This window comes from Semicossyphus pulcher, unplaced genomic scaffold, assembly GCF_022749685.1.
Source record: "Semicossyphus pulcher isolate SPU_LCO1_2020_fin unplaced genomic scaffold, fSemPul1.0.p SCAF_24, whole genome shotgun sequence".
NCBI classification, from domain to species: domain Eukaryota; kingdom Metazoa; phylum Chordata; class Actinopteri; order Labriformes; family Labridae; genus Semicossyphus; species Semicossyphus pulcher.
The window spans coordinates 9916684-9929794 of NW_027211698.1; the positions used below are offsets into that span (position 1 = coordinate 9916684).

General features: G+C 41.4%; 2 protein-coding genes across 3 annotated transcripts in view; one reads left to right on the forward strand and one right to left on the reverse strand.

Moving 5' to 3' along the window:
* The window catches only part of LOC138603395 (neuronal membrane glycoprotein M6-b-like), a 29071-nt gene extending 21652 nt beyond the window's left edge, over window positions 1-7419 (forward strand). Inside the window, exons 5-7 of the mRNA XM_069675147.1 lie at window positions 2342-2415; window positions 2505-2570; window positions 4399-7419. Of these exons, the coding sequence (XP_069531248.1) occupies window positions 2342-2415; window positions 2505-2570; window positions 4399-4551 (293 nt within the window). The 3' untranslated portion in view covers window positions 4552-7419. The remainder of the gene's footprint in view (window positions 1-2341; window positions 2416-2504; window positions 2571-4398) is intronic.
* Window positions 7420-8118: 699 nt separating this feature from the next.
* LOC138603463 (ras-related protein Rab-9A-like) lies at window positions 8119-12599 on the reverse strand. Of its 2 annotated transcripts, none has more exons than XM_069675253.1 (3): window positions 12491-12599; window positions 10790-10824; window positions 8119-10327 (listed from the first exon to the last, which is right to left on the reverse strand). In XM_069675253.1, exon 3 carries the CDS (start codon window positions 10251-10253, stop codon window positions 9648-9650), a length of 606 nt encoding a protein of 201 aa, XP_069531354.1. In that variant the 5' UTR covers window positions 10254-10327; window positions 10790-10824; window positions 12491-12599; the 3' UTR covers window positions 8119-9647. The 2 variants fall into 2 exon arrangements, with proteins under 2 accessions (XP_069531354.1, XP_069531353.1); XM_069675252.1 differs by having other exon boundaries at window positions 12467-12599.
* Window positions 12600-13111: the final 512 nt, after the last annotated feature.

Genomic DNA, 13111 nt, shown 5'->3' on the forward strand with positions numbered 1-13111 from the left:
AGCTCATCCTCGAGTCTTCAAGGCCAGCCTGTCCTTTATATTTTTGCTGCTGCTCTGTTCCTGCACACCTGATCTAATTAAGGGTGACACATTTTCATTAGAGTTAAATCGGATCAGGTGTGCAGAAGCAGAGCTTGAAGGGAAGGTGGGCTTTGAAAACTAGGTTTATAAAACTGCATTTTGACATAAAATATCTCTCAACAACTAATAAAGCTATTTTTAAAAATCGCCTGCCGAAATAAGCAACATGTTGCGTATCCCCCAGGTATTTTGATTTGCAGCTGGAGTTAAAAGGATCAGACTGCAGACTGCATTACATGTCTTCAAAGTTTAAGAGAATTTCCTCTGATCAAGGCAAGTGAGCTCAAACATGCCGGCTAGCCCCGCCAATAAAAGCTTTGCTGACAAAAGAACATCATCACACACACTAGAAACCCAGGACTTGCCTGCAAGATAATAAAATACTGAAGAAAGCATTTAACAAACTTCAGCCATCATTAGCCATGATGAGCTACTGGCCATATCTCTCTCAGGATAGCTAACACAGAAAGCTAATGGTAATATCTTCCTAAAGTTAACAAACATTTGCCATAATAAGTTAATGGTTCCCTTTTTTTAAATATAAATAAACATTAATCCAAAAGCTAAGGTCCTTTTTTGTCACTCGTTAGCAACCATATGCCACCATAACCTACTGGCTATAGAGGTTAGCCAACTAATCCACCATAAGCTATTGCTTATATCTCACTAAAGTTAGCTAACAAAAGCCCTCACAAGATAATGGTTATATCTATTTGACTTAAGCCAAAATTAGCTATAAGCATTGGTCTAATTTTGTCTAAAATTGACTTACATTAGCCATCATATGCTACGGCTCATATTTCTGTTATGTTAGCAAACATTAGCTACAATAAACTACTGGTCAAATTTCTCTAAAATAAGCTAACATTAGGCATCAAAAGCTTTTTGTCATGTCTACTTACTGGTATAATTACTATAAAGTTAACCAGCATCAATCACAATAAACTACTGGTCATTTTTTAAATGTAAGCTAATGTTAGCCAATTATCATATTTCTCTAAAGTTAACATACATTAGGCATCGTAAGCTGTTATTTATATTCAAAGTTAGCAGATTAGCTGCCATGAGTCACTAGTAATATTTCTCTAAAGTTAGCTGATTTACACATCGTAGGTGATGCTTTTATTTCTCTTAAAATAGCCAACATTAGCCGTAAGCTACTGGTCATATTTCTCTCAAGTTCGCCAACATTAGCCGTAAGCTACTGGTCATATTTTTCTCAAGTTAGCCAACATTAGCCATAAGCTACTGGTCATATTTCTCTCAAGTTAGCCAACATTAGCCGTAAGCTACTGGTCATATTTCTCTCAAGTTAGCCGACATTAGCCGAAAGCTACTGGTCATATTTCTCTCAAGTTAGCCGACATTAGCCGAAAGCTACTGGTCATATTCCTCTCAAGTTAGCCAACATTAGTCGTAAGCTACTGCTATTATTTCCCTAAAGTTAGCTTACCTTAGCCACCGAACATGCCGAATCAGGTAAGGCTGTGATGGAATAATTACTGAGTTAATTAAATTAAGCACGTCGTCCTACTTTATTTTTAGTTTAAAAATATATAAATGTTACAGTGTGAATCAAAAGGCTTTACTCTGTTCTCCGTCTCTAAATAGTTTCAACATTTATCTCTAGCTCTGGTTTGCTTTAGATGTCACTTTCTATATGAAGAGGTCAAACATATACGTTCAGATTATTGAGAGCCCGATTGGATGTTTATGAAAATCCACCTTCCTGCAGTATTACAGCAGAGTAACCCTTTCCTGTGATTGCATATCTGTTTGACGGCCTCGTGTACAGTATGTGACCCACATTTGAAGGACAGCTGGCCCGCTCACAAAGCAGGATGAGGATCACATATGCTTCATTGGCAGTCGTGCTGTATAACACTGTATGAAATATTAACCCCAATTACTGGCAGTCATCAAATTATTATCAGCAGATCGGGAGCTGCGGTTGAAGAGAAAAAGTAAATTTCTTGTTTTGTGCAAAAGGATTTTAATCTTTTTTTTTTTAATTATAAAGCTTATGCTATCCAATTTTCAAAAGTCTTTTAACAGTAAAGAAGCAAATCCAAATAATGACCCATATTTTTCCTGTAGGCGAGGCTCAGAGGCCCGCACAGCCGCAGCCCTGTTTCCTTTAATCTTTATCCGAGCCTAATTCATAATGCCTTCAATCATACAGTCTCGGGGGAGGAAAAAGCTTCTTGTCTCAGATGAGGAAGCGGCAGCCCTCTGATGTTTCATCTCTCTGATCCTGTAGGTATTATTCCCTGGAACGCCACACCGGGAAAAGCTTGTGGAACCACACTGGGAGACATCTGTAACACCAGCGAGGTGAGAGGACACTGACTCGACCTTTTCTCTTTTTCTATTTTATCTTTCCTTGTTCCCTTCCCTCTCTAAATTCCTCTTTTCATCCACAGTTCTACCTCTCCTACCACCTCTACATCGTTGCATTTGCGGGCGCCGGTGCCACCGTCATCGCGTTGGTAAGCCGCTCATGATTCCACTGATAATGTGCTTCCTCAAATATACGCTCTCACGTTTGGCAGTATGTCATCCTATGGGTTGAAATCCAACCCTCTTCAGCCTGCCTCTGCTGCGTGAGTGTGTGTGTAGACGGGGTCAGTGTTTCACTCCGCTGTGGAGGCGGATGGTTTTTGTTTCATGTGCAGGAAAAACGAAAGTGCTTAAAAAAGAAAGAAGCCGTGCTGGGTCTGACAGCGCTCTGCACTGTGCTGTTTTCCAGCTTGCCTATTTAGGAAGAGATAGAGAAGAGTGTTCGAGCAAAGTGGTGCCAGGAGTGTCCGAAACTAGACCAATATTTTCTGTTTCTTTTAAAAGCTTACACAACAGCGTTGGAGATACTGTATATCGGCTCATATGCTCAGTCAGTAGAACAAATTTGTAATATCAAACAATTATTTTTGCTTTTTATTTCCCTATCCTATATCTAGGGATGCCCGATATTGGATTTTTTGCCGATATCCGATATGCCGATATTTTACAACTCATTTAGCCGATTACCGATACCAATACCGATATTTTTTTCCCGCACTTCTAATTGCAGAGATCATCAACTCTCTTCTGTATTGGAATTAGCGTACAGTATAATGGTGATACTCTTATCACATTTGTTACAACGGTCGAGGTGACGGGTCTTGAGATGGTTAATCAAGTTTGTAGTGTTGATAGACTTTGCCTTGGCTCCTCCTCGCATCACTGAAGCTGAGCAGTCATTGCAAGTAGCAGTTTTGCTATCTATTTCGGACACTTTGAAAAACTTCCACACCACGGACATTTTGGCTTCTAACTCTCTCATGCTGCATCCCAAACAAAGTAGTCACTAATCACCTGGATGCTTGAGTTTTAAACACTTTGTTTCTTTACATTATTCAATGAATTCCAAAAGGAAAAGTTGAAAAACATTTAAACATTTGTGGCTCATAGTTTAAGTTTCGACAGCAGTGCCTTTCCATAGTCACAAGATGCATCCTAATTCCATGCTGCCTTATACAACAGTCAGTTCCGACCGAGTAATCTGATTGGCCAAGAGGCATTCCATGAGTGCTGATATACAGCATAACATCACTTGGAAATTTCACGACACATACAGACAAAAATACGTGATTTTGAAAAAATCTGTGGTCACCTGTAGACACAGAGTGCAGGAGAATGTTTGGGTTGCTAGGCAACAAAAGTCCAGTTTCAGTTTTCAGTTTCAAGTTTGTTATAACGGTTTCCTACTATTTGCTGCTTTGTATTACTGTTGTATGAAAGCAATATCAACACACAGCAATAAAACACTCCAGGTCGTCGTGCCAACGACCGAATCACTGCAGTGCTGGTATTCACTTTATCACTCCCTCTTGTGTGACATAGCTTAATTATAACAGTGTACTGTTTATGCTAATCATTACAGTAAAAGTTTTTGCCGTTAGTGTAGAGGAATTCAACACACTTGACGCTTAAATAAACATAGGAATTCATGTAATTATATGTATAATGTATATGTATATTAATGATATGCACGTCTGGATAAAACATTGGAATTCAAAGCTATAAACTTCCATTAACAGCTCAAAAAAAGGTGAACACACAACATACAGAAAACCCTCTAAGAATTAGTATGTAGTCTGGAATTGGGACAGTGTATTTCAACTTACAAAAAAGTTATAGATTTCTTGCTTTTGAGGTTAGCCTACAGAGAATACTGCACATAATTAGGCTGTAGTATGTAATTGGGACACAGGACAAGTCCCCCACTGTCCATTATCTCCGTCCTTTAACGCTGAGAACCTCTTGCTTTCTCTTCAGATCCACTACCTGATGATTTTGTCGGCCAACTGGGCCTACCTGAAGAGCGCCGTCTCCACGCACGAGTACCAGGACATCAAGACCAAGGACGACCAGGATCTGGAGGCCGAAGCGCGCTCCAAGGAGGGCCAGAACTCCTCCTCCTACTCATAAGGACCAGGGATCCTCTACTGCCACCACCCATCTCCTCTCCACACCTCAACCCCCCCACCCTGCAACACCCAGCGCCCACCCCTCCCTCAGTTAAAACAAAACCACCTCGGTCATGTTTGATAGTCCCCAAACCGCCTGATCCTCCATCCTCTTCCCTTCCCCGATGTTTATTAAGAGTTGCGAGCTCACAGCAGAAGGGAAGAGAATAGAGGATCGGGAGAAGCGGCAGGCCCAGACGGAGGCAGATGCTTCAGAACGGGAGAGCTCGCCCGCCCCGGGTGGAGCTCAGGTACGGTAAATCAGTTCGGAAGCGTCTCCTCTCTCGTGCTTTTGGGCGGCGGCTCGTGAACGAGGCCCGGCTGTGATGGCCTCGCGCCCTGAGCCAGCACAGCCTCTCGACACACAGCTCCTAACAGCCTAAAAAAAACATTGTTCACTGTCTGCTTCAGCCACAGGGAAGCAAGGCAGCGACCAACTTCCTCCGTTTTTTGGTGTTTTATATGCATATATATATGAATATGAATATATTGTGCGAATGTGTGCGAATGTTGTTGTTTTTTTTAATACTCTTGGAGAAGTATGCCTGGTACTATTATGATCTTTCTTCTTCTTTATGTTTTTGCGCTCATAGGTTTTCTCTCCTTTACTTTCTTCTCCATCTTAGACTTTTTATTGCTAATGCTCGATACGTTGTTGCACTACTACAAAACTAAAACAATAAGGGAGAACGAAAATCTCACAAAAAAACAAAAACAAAGCAGCCCTGCCCCTCGCTACCATAGAAATATTTAAGACTCAAACCATGTGGTATCTCAAGGATTATCTTGCATTTACATGAGCGGAGATTATTTTACCAACTAGTTTTTAACATTTATTTAAGACCAGAGGTGTAGCAAACTTTTAAAAAAAGGGAATAGGTTTGATGACTTTACTTTTAAGTACTTTTACCAAGGGTTAGATGTGAAGACTGACGCCACTTTCATGTCTGTTTAACATAAAGCTTCAGCTAGCAACAGGCTAGGCTAGGTTAGCTTCAGGACTGGAAGTGGGGAAACTAGCTAACTGAGCTAATTTTGTAACTTTTAACCAGAGCCAGGCTATCTAACTACTTATTAAGCTAACTAATTCCCTTTTCAAACAAAGTATAAAAGCAACAAATTGTAGATTTACAAAGAGGTTACAGGCAAAACTATTTGTTAGCTAGCGCAGGGACGTCCAAAAGGCTCTGCTAACTTAAACCTCCACATAAAACCACAACTTGTGGTTTTTACACTTTGTTTTTTGTGTGAACCAAACAAACATTATATACATTTTGTTTCTCTCTGACAAAGCTAGGCTAGCTGCTTCCCCTGTCTCCAATGTTTTAGCTAGGCTAAGCTAGCTGCCGTTAGCCTGATTTTAACCGAGCTGACATAAAAGTGGTGTCAATTTTCTCGTCTAAATCTCGGCAGGGCATTTCCCAGCATGTAAAACTATTCCCTTTCACACCCTGAAAGTTTTTGCTACACTCATCACCAGCGGCCGCAGAAATCACAGATAGATCAGTCTAGGTTTTTTAACACGAAAAACACACACACCTCAGGTATCAAACCAAATCTGATTTTAGCCAGTTGTGTTCTTTTCCAAAGCTTCACCATCTAACCACTTGACCCGCACCGGAGTGGTTCGCTATCAACAATAAACAATTTCCTAAGGTCTCTCCTGTAACGAATGAACTCACCTGTAAATAGCTGAATCACCCCAAAAGATTGAAATTCACACCTCTCCCGAAACGGGGAGAACACAATCAGTGTTTTGCCACGCTCTTCTATTATTATTTTTTTCCACAGATATATGTAAATGTACCCTTTGAGATATGTGTTTAGCACTCAAATACTAGTTCTGCATTTGATATAATAATTGTAATGTAACATCTTAAATGATATGTCGTGAGAGGGATGCAGTGCAGTCATGGTATGATGGATTGAGGTGCTTGTGACGTATACATTTTAAAATGTGAAAAAAAAAAATATGGAAATTAATTTTTAATGTTTTATCAGTTTTAGGCAGCTGGGTTCTTCTCGTGATTCAGTAATTATGATTTTATGGAACTCGTTTGTGCTTTTTTTTTTCTCCGATTGCCAGCCAAATAAGTGACTCGTCAACACGTGAGTTGAGGAAAAAAGTCACTTTTGTTCTTATATTTTCTTTCGTTCTTAACGTCATGCCTCTCATATGAGCCACAGAGACTGTTTTGGATGTTTACACTCTGAATAAAAACAAGTCAGGAATTTTCATACATTAATTTTATAATCAGATATTGTTTCATGATCATGAACTATATTCTATATCGATCATCACTGGTTAGTTTACCCTAAAAAAAAAAATAACACTGAAGAAGACACATTTTTGATCTTTAATGAGATGAAGCATGTCAGTATCGTCCATGTGTGCAGCTGTCTATTCTGTATAAAAAAGGACTATATTGCCATGTGTGTTATGTTTGATAAATATACGTGCTTTGCCGCCAGGTTGATGTAAAGGCAAACTTCAATTTCCTATAAGACGATGCGTGTCAGGGTGTTGTTGTTTCCTCGTTATTTGCATGAAGGAGACATGACTGTGTCTTTGCAGTTTTTCAGGTGATGTGTAGTCAATTGTACTGACAACTATGGTAGGCGGTGTTTGACCCCCTCCTCCACAACCCCCCCTCCCCCTTTCCACCCACTCTTTTCTAAAGAAAACTCCATTGTACTTTGATGGCATTGTAGTCCCTGTAGGTGTTTCATTATGGTTTTATTTTTTAAGTTGGAAATAGTTCTATGACTCCTATATAGTGATGATTTTTGTAACCTTCTCTAGTAAAACCGATATTTTTTATTATCGTGACACCGTTGTCTCCTGTCTCGTTCTTGTGTCCAGGTCTCTTTGACTTACATTACAACATATAATTGAATCATGTCACAAATGTTTGGCCTATAAAACATCATAAATAGTCTGTTTCTTACCGGCATTTGTAATCCAGAAGTGACGCTTACACCAGGTGCTTCCTATATCAACAGATCAAACATTTAATGGACAAATATGTTAAATCACATGATAAACGTTGCCTTTAAACATTATTATTTCTAGTGTATTTCTAAGGAGGTTTGACGTGAGAAAATCAGTGCACAGTCTTTAAATACTCACAGTTGTAGACTACATTTCTCTCATGTTACACCCACACAGCTGAGTCCACTCTCCTCCATCTCTGATCTGCGTGGGCGGACTGTATTTGATTGACATCTGCCTCGTTCTCCCGTTAGCCTCTTTTCAGTTAGCAAAACATTTTTAATTCACTCGACAATTTGTTGAGCTCATGTTACTCCTGTTACAAAACCTCCTCTGTCCAACAGGTGTAAACACCTGAGTCGGTCTTTGATTGGATCAGGGGTCCTTCCGCGCCTACATGCTACATGACTTACATGCTAGCTGGGCGTTCATCTGTCTTACTTGTGGTGTGTGGTTGCCGCCTAGTGCTCAAAGAGGGTAATGCATTTCAAATGGGAAAAAAAAATGTGAACATGACAGATTTTACTCCATCTCAATTGTTGGCAGCTGTTTTATTTCCAGTGTGAAAATGGTGGGAGTAAAGGCACGGCTACATAACATATCATACGAGCCTTAGAGCACTCAGTCAACACTTTTTATAGCCATAGAAGGGGTTTGATCAATAAATACAAAAACTCCAACAGGTTCAACAGCTGTCCCATTACATACAAACAACAATAAGTTGCTCCTGAAATTCCTTAGTAAACAACTTATTACAAAATTTTCAATTAATTCAATTTTCATCTGTTTTAAAATGTCTTGTTTGGCACTTTTAACTCATCTGATCATGTGATTAAGCCTCTTAAATATACACCAAATTAGTCAACATAATTCATTTACTTCCAATAAAGACAGTGCTTCCTACCTAGAATTTAAAGGTATAAAAAGTAGGATTTTCCTAGAACAATAAAAATATATTTTACAAATCGAATATAATATAAATCATCACTTATGGTGTACAGACCCTTGTGAGACCCTTCCCTCTGCATCTATTCTGTTGTTTTTTGCTTTGCACGGGACGTTTTCAGGAGGGTCGCGGTCGTGGTTCCCTGAGCCAATCACAGCGTACAGGTGAGTGTGGGAGTGGTTCAAATTAGCAACGGGGCCCCATTCAGACCGGCGAACATGGCGAAAGAGCGTTGCAAGAGTTGTCCTTCTTTCTGTTGGACAGGTAGGGGCCTCAAATCGGCGGTTAGCATGCTTAACCGGCGGTTAGCTCGGCGGGGCGGGCGTGTTCCTGCACGAGAGAGTGAGGGTGACGAAGTTTGAAGGTGTAGCTGACAAAACGCAAGGAAAAATCCTACTTGTTGTACCTTAAACGACCACATAAATGTCAAAAATTTAAGCTATAGATTGATAATAAGCATTTATGTGTTTCTAAACCAATCATAACTCCAAATTTTTCTTCAAGTGTTTGAGGATGTAGTGTTTATTTGAACAACTGAAAATCATCTTGAGAGTGCCGCTCACTGGGCTGTTAGAGAACTCAGTGAACATTTAGGCTGTAAACTCGGTTGTACAGTTTTTGTTGAACGATTTGCTTCAGCCTTTCAACTGAGCTGGACTTCTCTCTTTGTGGGCTAAAACGAGAAGCTACGTCTGCTTCAGTGACTTCTTTGGCAGTTTTGAAAACACACGACACTACAGATCTGTCGCTCCCTAAATAAGGTCTGTGCACCTCTTGTACAGTTGATGCTTTTAGGACCAAATATGATCAATAAAACCTGCCAGGACTGTTTTTGTAATGTATTATAAGAACCGTTCATTCATGCTTTGTATAAATTAATCATAATCCTCAGAAGGACCAAACGTCATCTAGATCAGAGTTGAAAAACTGAGAGTTTTGGTCCCATGTGTGGTGAAAATATTTGTCTAAAACAAATGAACATATTGTTAAAATATGAACTGGTCAAAAGTTTATCTGAGGACACATTCAGTAGCAACCAGTTCCTCTTTTTTTGCTGAGTCTGTGCCAGCAGCAGAAGCGTCACATGAGCCCCCGCTGGGAGTCACAATGAGCTCCGAGCTCAGCAGCATTTGGGGTCAGGCGGACTCTTCCTCTGCAGGTCCACTGTGTCTGTGTGGATCAGGTGATCAGCTCTGTCGTCCAGCGCCAGGATGCGACGCACCGCCTCCTCGAAGGCAGATGCTACGTTCGTAGCGTCCCTGGCGCTCGTCTCAAAGTACGGGTGCCCGCCGTTCTCGCGGCACCACTTCCTCGCGTCCTCCCCCGACACCTGCCGCTCGGGCACGTCCAGTTTGTTTCCCAGCACCACAAAGGGGAAGTTGTCGGGGTCCTTTACGTCCGCATAATACGTGAACTCCTTCTTCCAGTTGGTGAGGTTGTGGAAGCTCTGCCCGTCGTCCACGCTGAAGGTGAGCAGGCAGCAGTCGGAGCCGCGGTAGAAAGGCGTGCGCAGGCTGCGGAAGCGCTCCTGGCCCGCCGTGTCCCAGATCTGCAGAGTGACGTGGTGGCCGTCCACCTCCAGCTCCTTGTTGAGGAACTCCACGCCGATGGTGTGGAAGAGGTGCGAGTCGAACTTGTTGGTGACGTAGCGGTTCATGAGCGACGATTTGCCCACGCCGCCGTCTCCCAGGAGGATCACCTTCAGGAGGGCGGACTTGGACGTCATGGCTGCAGCGAGGCGGGTCAGGGCGGGGCTGGTTGTAGGTTTGGAGACGGCGACAGCAGAGGAAGGAGTTTCGACTACGGAGCACAGAAACTTTTACTTAGAAAGCAAAGAGCAGAACAACAAACACACTGTACAGTTGCTGCGTTCAAACTGCGAGCAGCCTTACAGATATTTTTATAGTTTCTAACTATGAAACATAATAACTTGGTCTGAATCACACAGTGGGCAGGGAATCTTAGACTTCAGTGACCTTTGGCCTCACGAATAAAATAGAGATAAGCTCAGACTGCTTCATAAACTTTCCCTTTATCACACACTTCCTGTCAGCAGAAGTGTTTACACGTCTCCTCACACTCGGACGTTGAAGAGGAGTGATTAAAGTCGAGCTAATCCTATTAAAAAAAAAACAGCCCCCTCATCACCCTTTGCAACTAATGAACTTCCTACACTGTGCACCAACTGATCCGTGCAGCACATCACATGCGCGATGATCACAGGACCGGTGAGTCGCCCACAACGGAGACAAGATTCCTCACCGTTATATCAGCAAACGCAGCATTCTGTCACCAATCTGCAGGAGAGAGAGAGAAAAAAAAGGTGTTTGTGTTTTACACTTTCGCCAGGCGGCGGCCAAAGAGTTCACCCACTCAGAGGCTCAGCTGCGAAGAGAAGTGAGGATTTTAAAGCGCTAATTTAATCTCATACCACACACTCGCATACTTAGCATACCAGTTAAGGCTAAACGGCGAATCATCCCACCCACACGCCAGAACAAATCTGTGTGGCGGAAGTGGAGAAATCTCACAAAGAGCCGGTTTAAAAAGGGAGACGAGGAGGAGCTTTGTTACCTGACTGGAATCACATCATCCATCACTGTCCCTGGATTAACAACTGTAGTGTCTGGATGACATATACATGGTCTAATTACATTAACCAGAGTGCAGACAAGGTGCATTTAAAGGAATACAACACCAAAAATCTGTTGAGTATTAAATACATGTATAATTTGGCTGTTCATAGCTTGCTGCTTTTGCTGTGGTTGGTCGCTTTAGTTAGCTTGTTAGCTCTCACAAGTTATAATAGCAAAAACACACAAGCCATGAGTTTATAATACTCAACAGATAGTGTAGATGCTTAAACTAGTATTCCTTTAAAGTAATCTTGAAGATCTTGAAGTGTGCTCCTGCGATTGGTTTTCGTTATAATGTGGCTGTATGTTCAGGAAATCATTCCAAAGTTTTATCCAACTTCTGTCATTTTAATCTAAACTACAAAAACTTGCTGTTCCTTTATATGCACGTGCAGTCTGCAGCCAATTAGGACAAAACAGGCAAAAGCCACCGCTTGTAAGGAAAAGTTGAACTGGGAGGCCTGCAGGCTGCACGGTCATGTGAACCGACAAGCGCACTTAAAATTGGTTAAAAGATGTCTTTGTCCTTGGACCTTCAAACACCGACTGCAAGGCTGCTGCTGTCATTCCTTCATTTTTAAAGAGCAGCAATGCCAAAGAAGCAGGAATGAATGACACACACACACATGCGCACAGTCACACTCAGGAGTCATGTGCTTCGTTCATCCAGCAGAAAGCTACTACTTAAAGAGCCTGCTGTTTGGGTTATGTCCAGTAAAGTAATGAATATTTCCTACAAAACAACCAACCACATGATTTTAATTTAAGTATTAAACATTTCCTCTCTAATTCATATTAATGGCTCTGAAATACGTCCTATCAGAGGCAGAAGAAACGCCTATTTACAATCAATAAAACAGATTTATGACACCAACAACACATTTACGGCAGTTTTCAGGCGTCTTAACGGTTCAGTTAACTTTGCAAAATCCCGGCCACAAATGTTTAAAAAAACATGTTTTTACGACATAATTTTCTTCTTTTAAAAGTGTGTTGAACTTTAGGTTAGAGTTATGATTGTAAAAGACACAACTTGATAGAAAATACACAGAAATACCTGCAAAGTTAACGTTTCTCGTGTAAGCTTCCATTAACTCGGTGACATTATAGTTCTGCTTTCCAAAAGAAGAACAATAGAGGGTTTGTCCGATAATGGAAGCTTCACTACAAACTGTAGCTGTCCGATAATGGAAGCTTCGCCGTTTACTTCAACGTTAGCTGTCCGATAATGGGCGCGCGCTAACAGGTTTACACTCTCGCGACTTTACTGGGCGACTAACACGACACAAAGTGAGGGTTTTACCGGCTGAAATTAAGGTTCTGCCACCTCAGAAACTCTGCCTGTCCGTGTGGTCGTCACTCCCCGGCTCCTGCGGTTAAGTTCCCCTCGTTCATCCCGACAGGGTGCTGCTGTCAGCCGGTGACATGGCGCTCCGGTTCCTCGCTGCACTCTGGCCCTCACAGCCGCTGATGACGCTCACATGACCCGCGAGTGTCCCGCCTCCGCTCATCATGCGCTCTCCTGGATGCATCCATGTTTTATATTACTTTACAATTTCATTGTCCTTTCTAGAAAAATGGTCTCTTTGTTCGTCTAATGCATATTTTAGGACTAACTTCCAGAAACATCTACATTTTAAAGTAAAAGGTCAGTGGGTTTAAACACTAGTTGCTAGTTTAATATGCAGTTTGGATCCAAGAACATGTAAATAAAAAAATATTAAACTAGGGTTTATACGAATAAAACAATATTACAGTTGCACAGATTGTATTGTTTTTAGTTTTCCTTTTGAAAAAAAAGGATGTTTGATTTTACAGACCAAACAATTAACCGATTAAGTTAGGCATGATTGAATGGCAGGTTGTAAAGCCCCCGCACTTTCTTATCTGTCTGCAGTGTTTTCCCTGTTTGTATCTGTGTGCATGTGCAAGTGAGAGAGAACATAAA

Bases quoted from the DNA above. Each gene is read 5' to 3' on its own strand.
- LOC138603463 (XM_069675253.1), bottom strand. From the start codon at position 10,253: ATGACGTCCAAGTCCGCCCTCCTGAAGGTGATCCTCCTGGGAGACGGC.